The sequence below is a fragment of the Botryllus schlosseri genome, chromosome 15, assembly GCF_051294905.1.
Source record: "Botryllus schlosseri isolate E-star chromosome 15, Bs_hap1, whole genome shotgun sequence".
Taxonomy (NCBI): domain Eukaryota; kingdom Metazoa; phylum Chordata; class Ascidiacea; order Stolidobranchia; family Styelidae; genus Botryllus; species Botryllus schlosseri.
The window spans coordinates 10,631,484-10,645,476 of record NC_137250.1 but is presented as its reverse complement, the minus strand read 5'-3'; the positions used below and the strand labels follow the sequence as shown (position 1 = coordinate 10,645,476).

The 13,993-nt window shown below is 39.0% G+C and overlaps 2 protein-coding genes across 4 annotated transcripts in view; both read right to left on the bottom strand.

Moving 5' to 3' along the window:
- The window catches only part of LOC145457695 (uncharacterized), a 33,240-nt gene extending 21,553 nt beyond the window's left edge, over positions 1 to 11,687 (bottom strand). For all 3 annotated transcript variants that reach the window (XM_080335964.1, XM_080335963.1, XM_080335965.1), the window contains exons 1-8: positions 11,450 to 11,687; positions 11,280 to 11,313; positions 7,092 to 7,196; positions 6,838 to 7,025; positions 5,456 to 5,519; positions 5,252 to 5,385; positions 4,851 to 5,005; positions 2,247 to 2,367 (exon numbers count right to left, since the gene is read on the bottom strand). In XM_080335964.1, coding sequence (XP_080192090.1) covers positions 2,247 to 2,367; positions 4,851 to 5,005; positions 5,252 to 5,385; positions 5,456 to 5,519; positions 6,838 to 7,025; positions 7,092 to 7,196; positions 11,280 to 11,313; positions 11,450 to 11,531 — 883 coding nt within the window. In that variant the 5' untranslated portion in view covers positions 11,532 to 11,687. The remainder of the gene's footprint in view (positions 1 to 2,246; positions 2,368 to 4,850; positions 5,006 to 5,251; positions 5,386 to 5,455; positions 5,520 to 6,837; positions 7,026 to 7,091; positions 7,197 to 11,279; positions 11,314 to 11,449) is intronic.
- The window catches only part of LOC145457684 (uncharacterized), a 126,472-nt gene that overhangs the window by 72,137 nt on the left and 40,342 nt on the right, over positions 1 to 13,993 (bottom strand). The window lies entirely within an intron of this gene.

Genomic DNA, 13,993 nt, shown 5'->3' with positions numbered 1-13,993 from the left:
GCCCTAATATCGACGCGATGATTTCGTATTGGATAATAACAAGATGCGTTGCTGTAAGATATTGAGGGTTTCGAAGCCACAGCTTAACTCTAGCTTTAGAATATTGCAGGTGTTGATAGCAGATATTGTATAGGTATTGCAGTATCCGAGCTCAAATCTGGCAAGTTATTCTCAGTCCTGTTTCTGAAGACGTATGTATTTTCGTTACAGTTTAATGGTGAACAGAAGCTATGGCTTATAAGAATGTATTACATTTTCTGACATTGAACTACACGAAAATGGAAGCGTTATGGCATTATGAATCATGACGTCGAATGCTTATGTGATAGAAAGGCATCATTTCGCCTCTCGCTTCTAGCACGATGCCGTGCGAAATACATTGGACGTGCGATGCAAAGGAGTATTGCCAGAAAAGTTTGCAATCACGCTGGAAAAGATGATTCAGGTACGAAGTCCTAGGCCAAACTCAACTTGCGTCGCTGGCCAGATTCAAACTTTCAAACCGCTCGCGGGCCGGATCAGTCAAACCATTCCAAAATGTTACGGTGCATCAAAACGCCCGACCTTACTTTTCGCTTGAATAGTTTATTATCAATCCTGTATACATTTTGGTATATTACATAACATTCACGATCATATCATATGGATATATTCTAGCAGCACCTTTACTCGCAAACAACGGAAGTTTGGCAAAAATTCAAAGATTGATCGTTTGAATTCAACCGCTTAAACACTGACTCTAACCACGGAATAAGCTGACATATTTGTATGCTCCCTTTGTTTTAATCGTAAACTGCCGTTAACTCATCGTATGCGCTTTGAGGAACACAAGTGATTTAATTGTAAACCAGACGTTAGAATTTGGCTCATTATTAATCGTCATTCGGGTTTCTCTGTCTGTCTGGGGCCTTTGAGTAGAAGTGATACAGCAGTGCGACCTGCATATAACAGGTTTTTTTTCACTTCACGAATAACTACTTTTTGGCTCATTTCTTCATAAAAATATGAACTCAGTGTGCACTTTTTGTAGTTTTTGGAATTGGATGTCAGTATCACCAACTTGTTCCTGATGACGACTAGAGTAAAACCATAACACCACTGTCGGATAATTATATTACGGTCTATGATCTTGACATTTGTGGCCTTGCGGGAAGCATTTCTTACAATAATATCTAAACATTTGTTAGAAAATGTGCTGGGTAATACAGGGGTTTTTCAAACTACTCAGAATTGCTTCGCAGGCCGCATGCGGCCTGCTGGCCTTATGTTCGACATCGCTATCCTAGGCCATCATTATTCGAGAAATTGACCAGAATATGAAAAGTCGCAGTATGTCATACTATAGCGTCTCAAAGTTTCCAAATTGTAACGGTGTTGATGACAGCATAATCTTTGTTCAGATTATAGAAGAACCTACAAAAGAGCATGGCCCAAAGTACAGTCCTTCAACTGCTGCTGAAGTTTTGATGAAGCGCTCTTCATTCAGGCAGTTGCTGACCGATGATCTCCACAAGAAAGACTGGATTTCCGTCATTATCCACACCTACTTTTTTTTACGTGTTCCCGCACCAAATAAACCTGATTCAAATTTACTGGTCTCAGGAACGTAAAACTGCTGCAAGGGACCAGACGAGTATATTGATATTACAGCAGATTTCTGTTACCTTAGGTTACGGAAATGTTCCGTAAAATTTCCTACGGTCAGCATATGTAAAATCATATTACGGGGAGAGTTATTTCGAATTTACTGGTCTCATCAGCGTAAAACTGCTGCACTGGACTAGACCAGTAACTTGGTATTACAGCCGTTTTCCGTTACATCAAGTAACGGGAGTATTCCGTAAAAATTTTAACAGTCAGTATTTGTAAAAATAAATTACGGTCAATAATATTTACGGGAAAATATTTTTCAAATTTACTGGTCTCAGAGTCGTAAAACTGCTGCCAGGACCAGACCAGTAATTTGGCATAGAATATTTTTAACAGTGCACAGCTTGAAGGACTTAACTAGTAAATAGTCTGGTGGCAACAATTCTGTCTTTCGAATCACATGAAATCAAATTAAAGAACACGTTTCCAAATCTACTGTAAAAAATACTGGCCTACTGTAAATCCTAAACTGTGATCGAATAACGCCGTCAATGCTACATCGATTAAAATATTCGCGAGAAATTTCTGTGATAATTCTGTGCAGACTATACTATCGCCGTTCTTCGATGAACCAATCAATAGAAATGATCCATTACCTGATTTCATCATACATTTGAAGCCACCGTACTGGCGATTATTATCACAGGAGCAATCCTCAACCGTCTTATTATTCCTGGTGCTGATTTGACAGGTTGTGCGCCCGTAACTGCAGTAACTCTGGAAATCGTGTGGAAGTAGTGGGTGACTGCGACTGAATAGGCTGAGTAAAGGTATAGAATTTCTCAAATTTTAATAGCATCATCGAATTTCGTCTGCAGTGTGGTAAAATTATATGCAAAAATCAATGATACCCAGCATGCTCGCGATATGACAAAGACTGCGAATCGCTCCTGATGCGTTCGACGTACGACTACACGACCATGGGCCTATATATGAATTCTGTTGTTGGACTCATGGACTGGCAGATTGCTACAACTAATGCTGTGATAAGAGGTGCATTCGACGCCACGTAACGGAATTGTCGCATCATATGGAACTACACAGGGGTGTTGTGTTGTGATGGAATTTTATCGGCCTCTGCAAGCACTAGTTGGTTTTGAATGTTATGAAACCCACCAGAAAATGTATGAGAATTTTCTATGACAATTGACCATTCGATAAATCTTTGTGACACTCGAGAGTTTGTGACTTCTGTCCGCATCATAAAACACTTCTGACCAGTATGAATTTTTGAAGACAAGGTTTAAGTCTCGGACCAAAAAGATCAAATTGTATTTACAATAACAAGAATAACTTATCACACAGCAACAACCTGAAACTCTTGGTCGGACTAAGAGCGATTAGAGTAAATTTGTACAGTGCAGTGTATGTACGAAACGGAGTTTTGATAATAATATTTTATTTATCTTAACTTATGAAAATATATATATAAAAGTACTCTCTCATTATGGGACAGTCTAGTTCGGTGGTTCTTAACCTTGTCTCCAGCGCCCCCAAGGGGCGATTTGGATTTTGAAGGGGCGGAAACGCTCAGGGGGCGATATGGGGGGCGCTGAAGAAAAATTACCTCGCAGTAGATGCTTTAGTAAGAACATATGATTACACAGTAGGACAATAGTTCTATATATTCCTGAGCTGTCATTGCAAACTAACATTCGACTAAATCTGCCAAATCACGACGTATTTCGTCGCGCGCCGGGCTCAATATACACCGAGGAAGTTTCCACGAATGCAGTGGTTTATTTAAATTCATGTAAAATGAATTGCTGCGTACTTTTGGATAGCCAATTCCCCGTTATATCACTCGCGTGAAACTAGCTTGGGTTATTTTCGACAAAATATTTCGAATTAGGTACCGTATTGTATCCTGCAGCGCACAGAGTGTCGAAATCGTAAAGGCACTGGGCCACTTTTGAGAGTGATGCCATTTGTACATTAGGGTTGTTCAAATATAGCTTTTTTCCGGATTCCGGAGATTCACTGATTAAATAGTTAGGATGCCTAAAAACGCTGCACAAGAAATTTGGCTCAATTCCATCCAGCAGAAGTGGCCGCATTTCCAATTGAAATTCTTGAAAAATTTTTTTCCAAATTTTACGCTCACCCCTATGAAATTGCTGAATTAGCGACAAAAACGATACAAAACACATTTGACGCAATTACAACCGGTACATGCGAGGTTATTTAAGTTTTTCATCAATAATTCTGGTATTACCCACGGTCCAGGCTATTTTTGCATATACACAAGTTTCAACTGCAATAACTTCGCTTCTACTGGTTGAAAGCTAACAAAAATTGTTTTGCGTTGTTCTTTTAGGCAACTTTAGACAACTGGGGTTGACAATTAAATCTGAAATTTATTTTTTAATTTTTATAATAACTTCATAAATTTAAATTAGCTCTGCGACCGCTTCTACTTGTTGGAATTGAGACAAATTTGTTGTGCAGCGTTTTCTTAGGCAACGTAACTATTTAATCAGTAAATCCCTGGAATCCGGAATAAAAGTTAGTTTTGAACAGCCCTATTGTAAACTAAAGATGCTTTGAAGCTAATTGACCAAAATGATTAATTAAATATAGGCTACTTGGGAGCTACAATATTTGAGAGCTACAAATTTAATCGTCAGAATATTTCTCCATCATATCATAAAGGATGACACTGCTTAGTGTCGCGACCCACATTCAGGTTCAAGTTAAGAGCTTGGTTCAGTGCTAAATTTAATGTGGGCAAAGATCTCTACCGCATTCTCAGTTGATTTAGTAGTCACACAAAGCAATAAAATAAAACCCAATATAATTACCTTCACCGTATTTCCAATCGCAGAGGTGACTTCGGGATGTGTACATCGAGCTCGAACCAAATGGTGTGATCCCGTAGGGCTTACCCGATGGTTATTACAACAAACTTGATTCGATCCCCAATATACCTCATATAATTATTTTATCGTTAATTAGTCGAGTGATTCTCGGGCGGAACTCAAGCGAGAAATATTTCTAATATTGAAGTCCCAATCCTAAACCGGACTTCAACCACTGACTCATTGTTTTTTTACTACAGTTATTAAAATAGGGGGCGCCAGACCCAGGCAATTTTTAAAAGGGGGCGCTGGAGGAAAAAGGGTTAAGAACCACTGGTCTAGTTGAAGAGATTAGGAGATATGTATTTTGCAGTTATATAGTGTAACAATAGTGATACGTACGGTAGAGCGGGTGCGGCATGCGTGTTGGCATCGATCCCCAGCAGTAGTGCTGGAACATATGCATTTTATTTTTTCATTTTCAATTCGACAGGTCCCTCCGATCCCGCAAATATTTGGTGCGCAGACTTCTTTTTCGCATACCGCCCCACCATATCCTTCGCAATAAAAATTCAAAATGTTGTTCCAGCGTTTGGAATAATTAGTTTTCGATAAATTATAAGTCCAGATCAGTTTAACAGCACTTCTATCAAAACATCAGAAGACTGCGATACAACGAAACGCCAGGAATGAGTTGAACTGAATATCCATCACTGCAGCGTATGTAGGGCATTCTAGACGTGATAATGACTATGCGTCACACAAATAGGGTGCGATCCCATTAAGCATGTATTCTGCTTTACCTGCTTGACAGCTGCAATTATACCCTTCGCCATCAGGAATGCAAGTGCCATTGTTCCAGCAAGGCGAGCTCAAACACGGATCCGCACGTGTGCAATGTAAGCCAATAAATCCAGAGTTGCATGAACACTTGTACCTAAAAGGATCGTATGGATATTGCATGGACTCTTTAATTGTTTTACTAAAATGTACAATTGTACACTAACCCGTCAAGAGATTCGGAGCAACGTCCATTAATTGAGCAAGTACCGACTCCACAGGAAGGCTTTTCTGTAAGAATTACCGAACATATGAGATTTATTTTTAACCTGCGGGTCACTGGAGAGCATTTTGCAAAAATCACGAAATCATTGAAGATTTTTCGTATTTTAATTTCCGCAATTATGTAGGCATATTCTCAAATTTTAGAGTTATTTATTACAACCTCAAATGACTGTAGCATCGGATTGAAACTCCCATGCCAATTAACTGGCAGTTTTCAAAGTGTGCCTACTCCCATTATGACGTAATATGTACAAAAATCCTGCTACACAGACTTGTACAAACTAAACATTTAGTTAGTTGATGGTGAACAAACTAACGCTTTTTTGCGTAGTTCTAGTTCTAGTTGCGGATTTTGAAAATGCAGTAGTTCTAGTTCTAGTTCTAGTTGTACATTTGGAAAAATATTAGTTGCTAAACAATTAGAAAACACGTTCCGAGGTTTTGTGCGAATTGAGCTGAGATGCCGGTGTTCTGTTGAATGATGTTTGTTTATGTGCACTGTGCAGCCATTGCTAGCTCAGAGACATCTCTGCTAACAGTGACGTAACCAGCGGGTGGCTTTTTAGGGTCGGAATCTCCCCCATTTCAAACTCGAAATCTCGTTCTTTTGAAATGTCGTCTCAATGTCTGATATTTCCGATAAAATGAAAATTGAAGTGTTGACTATAGGAGAATGAAATCCAGTTCTGTACATGAAGTAGGGTCTTTTGGAACAGATTTTGTTTTTCTTCAAAATTTTCAACGCGGGCCATAAAATGCCCAGCTCTGCCCTACGCTAATCTACAAGCCTTCGGGAAACGCCTAATTTTCAGTGAGGCACAAAACAAAAGTCTACCACATGTGTGCATGCCATATGTGTTGTAATCTGTAGGACTACCAGTAAAGCTCAGTCAGACTTGAACAAACTACCTATTTAGTTAGTTGATGGTCAAATAACTAACGGTTTTGGAGTAGTTCAGTTGTAGTTCTAGTTGCGCTTTTTGAAAATCCAGTAGTTTGTACAAGTTTGCTTCTGTAAATTGACCATAGAATTATAATTATAGTTCTAGTTCTAGTTGCGAGTTTTAAAAGTTGAGTAGTTCTAGTTCTTGTTCTAGTTGCGCTTTTTGGAAATCCAGTAGTTTGTACATGTTTGCTTCTACGTGTTTCCAGCCGTTTGGCCACGGAATATTTTCAGAACGTAAACTGGATCACGGTCATAAAAAAGGTTGAGAGCCAATCACTATCGACAGCCCTACTCAGAATATACAGGCCGTTGTCCGTTGCTGGTACCGTTTTTATTACTAGCCCATAAAACGCTGTCTGCAAAGTAAAAGAGACTTACTCTTGACTATTACTTGAAAATTATAGGATTCCGGGTCACTCGAAAGAGTTGTTAAAATGCACGTGTAGTTTCCCTCATCCCTTTTCCTTACTTTGGCAATCGTAGCATTTGATGCTTTGCTTGACGAACTAATGTGCTTCTGCTTTAGCGCAACAGGTAGCTTCGTATCACCGGGTTTGAACTTCAACCTATAGAAGTAAGAATGTTTACAAAATAAAGTGTCAGTAATGATATTGTTTCGTATTTTAGTATACCATTGAACACTTGACCATCTTTCATCAGAGCGGAATTCACATTGCAGAATAACGGAATCTCCTTTTACCGCTATAACAACTTTGTTTAGTTCCGACATGTCATTGCTGAAAACAGATGCGGCGCATTGTTAAATGACATTCGTTCACCTCAAAATAGCTTTCAGCGATAGGCGATTTGACACTATATACCTTTTTTCCTGCCACGCCTGTATACAGAGGTGGTCAGTAACGAAGTACTTCTACTTTTTTGAAGTACTCAAGTAGTTTTCCTCTACTTCTGGTACTTACTCAAGTAGATCTGATTTTCTCTACTTCTACTTCGTAATATTTTGTGATCTACTTACTTACTTTTCGCTATTTTCAGTTTGTCAAGTAGAAGTAGTTTAATCCCCCAATACGAAAGATAGCCTGAGGAATTTTGTGGCTGTTTTCATGGAGTACCAACATTTAATATTCATAAAAGTCAAGTGAAGCCCAAAAATTTTGTTGCGCTCCGCGCACAGTAGTTATAGAGTGACAAATATGTTTTCACAAAAGTATAAGTGAATATAATAGAGGTATCGGATTGCTCGGTTCCGCTCACACCGCATTGTCGCCCATATCAGATATTTAATCACAGTAAATATGGCCCATCATAACGTTTGAAACTACAGTTTCGCAATCTAGCAATTACCTATCATATCGTAATCTAGCAGCCCAATACGTGTCTTGCTAATATGGAAATCCAGTGTTTTTAAACGTTATACCTGTTTTAGCAGATCACTTTTAAAGCTTTATGGACAAAAGACATAAAATATCTATTTCCGCTTTTTAGAACTGGTATATGTATTTCACTTTCAATTGCGAGTATCATACTTTGAGTTCTAATTACTTTCAGTTCTTTTGTCTGCAGAACATACATTTTGAAGAATGAACGCAAGTGTAGTAATGCCTCTACTTTCCGAAAATAAAGCTATACTAAATATAACTTTTACGATCCACAATATTTGTTATTAACGTATACTAATCGCGCAAAGTGATGAAACCCTATCCTATACAACTTCTACGTATTGCTCTTCACCTAAACATGGGGCCGTATAATATGGGGTAGGGCACTATGCCATGATATTCTATAAAACGGGGTCTTCTAGTCAATAAAGGGTTAGTATCGCATTTTCATGTTAATACTATAATTCCATGATGCGAAAGAATGCTTATTCTGTCGAAAATTCATACCTCCTGGGATTCATCAATACGAATCAAGCTCTATGCACCTTTCGCTTCCGCATAGCTCAATTCGCAGCTTTTGACAGTCCATGCGAACGAATTAAGACTGTTTTCAAAACTACTTACTTACTTGAGTAGATTTGAAGTCAGTCAATTCTACTTCTACTTCAAGTAGTTTTAGGTGGCTTATTGAAAAAGTACTTCTACTCGTACTTGAGTAGATTTTTTTTGTCGCTACTTCTACTTCTACTTGAGTAGCTTTCTTGACTACTTTGACCACCTCTGCTGTATATAGACCTATCAACTAGGGTTGCATATTAAACGAGGTATTTTAAAACACTTTGTATCAACCAGTGGTTCTTAGACCTTGTCTCCAGCGCCCCCCACGGGGCCATTTGGATTTTGACGGGAAGGAATCGCTTAGGGGCGATATGGGGTGCGCGGTCGGTATAAGGCGCTATGAAGAAAAATGCCGTCGCAGCGGATGATATAGTAGGGAGATATGATTCACTAGTTATATATACTCCGAGTTCTCATTACCAAATAACATTCACAAGAATCTGTCAATCTCAAATACTTTGTTGCGCTTTGCGCGCAATATATACCGGCGATGTTTGGAACATGTTTCCATCAATGAGGTGGTTTATCATAGTTCATATAAAAGGAAGTGCGCGTACTTTTAGATCGAAAATTCTCCACTGAAACACTCCCCTCAAGCTATCTCTGGTTATTTTCCACAAAATGTTTCGAACTAGGCATTGTGTCCTGCCGCTCACAGCATATCGAAATCGAAGAGGCACTGTACCAATTTTGATATTGAGAGCATTTTGTACATTAAATATGATTTGAAACTTTTTGGCTAAAATGAATAACTAAAAATACTTGTATTTGAGAGCTACAAAATTAAATCGTCAGAATATTGCGTCATCGTATGATAAAGGATGATACTGTTTAGTGTTGTGACCGACAACCTCACGTGAGCATTATATGCGTGGATTGCTCTGTTTAGAATACATTCATGTTAAAGTTGATAACTATGGGTGCAGTACTAAAGTCAATATAAGTAAAGATCTCTACCACATTCTCAGTTAATTTACTAGTCACACAAAAAAAAACACAATTAACTTCCCCGATTGCCAATCGCAGAGGTTAATTCAGGATTGGTACATTGAGCTCGAGCCTGATAGTGTGAGTACGTACCCGATGGTTGTCATAACAACCTTGATTTGATCCCGAATATAGCACGTACAATTATTATATCTTTAATTAGTCGAGAGGTCATCAGGCGCGATTTAAGCGCGAAATATTTCCAATGGTAAAGTCTCAACTAGAAAAAAACATCTGGACTTCGACCTCTTTCTCATTGTTTCTAACTACAGTCTCTAAAATAGGGGGGGCGCCAGACCTAGGCAGTTTTTGAAAAGGGTTGCTGGAGGATAAAGTTTAAGAATCACTGGTTTAAAACATGTGTTAAAAAGAAATCCCATTTCCATAAAAAAATATTTTGCCGGAAATATTCAGTTGTTTTGAAATATAAATAGTTTCGCTAACTGTATTTGCATCCACTTTTTATTTGTGGGAACAAATATTTTTGCACCGTAATATAATTATCAGTCCACACCACAGTCGACGAACTGAATAACATTCTAAATATGAGTTTACGATGAAGGCTCCAATTATAGTTACAGGGGCAACTCTGAATCGTCAAAAATGTTTGGCACGCGAGGTATTAGTATTTTGATACTTGGCACGCTGCATACAAAACGTTGCCGACGCTTGCACGATAATGTGCACCAGGTGTGTGCAACCTGCGGGCCGCAAAGTGGGTTGCTAATTTATCTCAGTCTTTTGCGATTGAACTTAGCCCAAGGGCGTTAAGAGAAGGGTCAAGAAAATACTAAAAGATGCATACGCTGAATTTAAACGAAAATTATAAATTAATATTGCGCTTCGCGAGATTTACCTTCAGCTAGTAACGATTTTTCTGAATAGTGCGATGGTGAATTTGATTGATTTATCTCGCCATCATCGTTACTAAGTCAAATGAGATGACGGGCTTGCAATTAAAAGACTATTGTGCTACTCGCTTGTCAACGAGGTTCCACAGTCCTACTACTCTCCAAATCTGTTCGATTGCGTAAATGTCCATTACCCAAGTTGTTCGCTATCGACGTTTTCTCAAGCCAGTTACTGCAAATATAATAATTTTTTATCTTCCGTTGCCTTGCCAACAATTTCGACGAGGACTTGCAAGGGAATATAAGCTTACGCCTTAACGGTCTAGGCCAGACCTGACAATGTATTCGGCGCCTGAGTGTTGCTACGTTGATATTGAACAGAGTGTGCTATACGTTTTACCCCATTAGCAAGTTATACAGCACCAGCCAACACCCTAATCGCACGGATTTAGTTTTTATGATACGATAAACATATGAAGTCAAGATTGACCCCGTACGCCTGCTAGATTTTTTACATCAGACAACGGCATAAATTTCATTGATTGGTTGAATAAGCACCATTCGCTGACTATCTACATATAGCGTATTTCGCTCTTGATGCTATGTGATTGCGGGGTTCATACACAGAACTCTATAGCTCTATAATTATTCATCCGTGAACCGTAACTGAATGGTAGATTGCTACTGTAACACTGTGTGTACAAAGCGGGTCTATGGGCTTCGCTCCCAGAAAGTTGTGTTGAACACCACACGAGGGCCCATGTGGGTAGCGTTTGGGGGGCGGCCTCGCAAAACGCTGTTTGTATCCTGGAGGGGGTATGAAAAAATTTAAGAAACCTCAAGGGTTATGAGCGATTAAAAGGTTAAGAAACACTGCATTACACGAAGCACACGCTCGAGCCTTGAAATATGCTGCTAGTGAAGGATATTGTAGAATACAATTTCATAGTGCAATTGAGTCGAGCCTATTCTTTTTCATCAGAATCATAGCGAGAAAATGCTAGAATTGAAATTCAAGTCTTACCTTGGTAAAGTTGCGACGTGTCCTCTGCTCGGAACTGAAATTTTTAGCGTTATCGTATCGATCAGATTGACCTATCTTGTCGCTTATTGCGTATTATGAATCAATAATTACCTGGCTTATTTGAAAGCATACAATTCACATAACAATGAAGACAAATACAATCGTCATACCTGTCATTCGTATAGTTGATTCGAAGCTCTCATGCGGTACAAACATCAGCATAACTGAAACGATGTAGGTTCCTGACGTCATAACGAACAGCTTCAGGTATGGCGAACTCAACGAATATATTTACGAGTGTATGAAGGAAGATACTGATATGGGTTCAGCGACGTAAACCGCACAGAAAATCGACCGTGACTCCTGCCAATTCGTATACAAATTTCTAGGATTGATGAAGCAAGCTCGGAATATCTGTAGTTATGCAGCCAAACCCGAAAGTTGATATAGATGAATGATTTTGTGGTTACTCTTAAAATTCAAAATATTCCTGAACAATTCGAATCTTTATCAGGTATCGGGTGAGTATCTTGAAGCGATGTAAATCCGCGCAACGTGACGATGGCGATCATAAGTTAGCAAATGTCTTTCACTTTTAAATTTTGCAGGTTGTTTGATCTAATTTCGTAGCAAATAATTTTTTCTGAGGTCATGACAACTATAATGAAACATAGTTACAATTTTTGGAGACACGGCGCTGCGTTTGCTTTGTTTCTCATTACAAAGGCGATTTTTTTAGATGGAAAACGGAAGAGTTTGACCTAAACAATCAAAATTTTGACATTTTTTGTCTTAATAAATCTTAATTTTGACCCAATTTGACTTGAACTATGCAAATTAGGTGTTTTCCCCCACAATGTCAGAATTATACTACTTATTTTAATTTCTGGTTGAAACTGTCTGTTCCTACGAAGTATTTTGGCCTGAAAAAAACTTGTTTGCCTCAAAAACTGACAAATTTTTACATGAAAAAAAATATTTTTCAACTAAATCTTGCCCTATGAAGAATTCCAGTAGTAACACTACGCATTATCGTAGGAATAATTAAAATTTTCTGTAGTACAGCGAAAGATACTTTCCTACATTCTCGAATGGAAAGTGTCTGTCCATACTAAGTTGCTTGGCAAAATGGAGAAAAAACGTTCAACAGCAGCAGTTGTTTGCTGACAACACTGAAGTTGTGCGTACTCTGCTGGTGACAATCCGTGTTGCTTCATTCAGGCAATGGTGTCTACATCACAATTTCTCATCATGCGCTTCTTGATATAAGAACCATGCAATGCATACGCAGTCTTGCTTCAATTGGGATATTGCGGTACGTTGAGCATAACACCATGTCAACCTATTTGTTTCATTTGAATGTTTTTGATTCACAATGAGCAGACAATGGACCGTCTACAACGGTAGGCCGTTGAAGTAGGCTACAAACTGAAAAATGTCAAATAATAAGTTCACTCACAGCGCAAAATCTACGATACAAACGAAATGCACGTTGCAAAAAAGTTTTAACTTTGTAAACAATTGTGACATTTTTTGACCTAACGCTACAATTCTGACTTCATTTTCACTTTTTTTTTGATATGTAAAAAAAAATCGCCCTACTCATTAACTTATCAGCTCTTCTCGTTTTCGTCTTATATCTCTCCTTTTTGTCGCTTGGAGTATGCCGATAATGGTCAGCCCACGTTTCAATGTATATTTCTGCTTATTGTAGAAAGTGAGGCGGAGGAATTGCTATATCTATTTCTCAAGCTTGAAACCGCAAACCCGTACCAATCGTTTGACCCAAGAGGCACGAGTACAAATTATATCCGCCTCAATCCTAGAATGGAACAAGCGTTTTTATATGACGAGATTGGGAAGAATGAGAGGTTGGTTACTACTCTCCGCCGTGTTTGTCGATCGCTGCAGAAGGAAGTACGTTCAATCCTGTCGTTTTTCGACTTATTTCGCTTCTGCCGTTATTTGGCATCGATTGATACTATCAAAGAAAAGCAGAATTCAACAAGGAACGAACGTGGCATTAACCGCTTAGTTAGCCAGCGATTCGGTGGTAATGCAAGTCCAAGCAAGAAGAATATACTCAACTTATCAGATCATAAGCTAAGCTCGACTGAAGAATTTGTTTTATCCCATGGGCTCAATTTTTGCCTGCCGCCTACCACTGTCAAGAATGAGGAGGTATTTGCAGAATTTGAAGTTCTCCTCGGCCAATTAAAACACCACGAACCTAAATCAGACGAGGGTATACCTGCTCTCAAAGCTCGGTTATCAGATTTGGCGCATTCGTATTGTGGATGCCCGGTCGACAAGGCGGACTTCCTGATGAACAAAGAGTGTTTCCTAGCCATCAAAGCATTGCGATCCAACCCTGAAATTCACATCACCAAACCAGACAAAGGATCCGGTGTTGTCATTCTGAACAAAGCTGACTACATTTCGAAAATGGAATCAATATTGCATGACAAAACCAAATTTATCTCGCTTGGTTCAGTTTCGGAATTTGATAATACACCTAAAATTGAAAGACGACTGACCAACCGTTTGCTGACATTGAAGAAAAACGGTGTCCTAACGGCAGAAACATACAGCGCCATCAGACCGACGGGATCGCAAAGACCACGCATGTTCGGACTGCCAAAAACTCACAAAGACAATGTCCCAGTGAGACCTATACTTTCCATGATCGGGTCTGCTCACCATCAGCTGGCAAA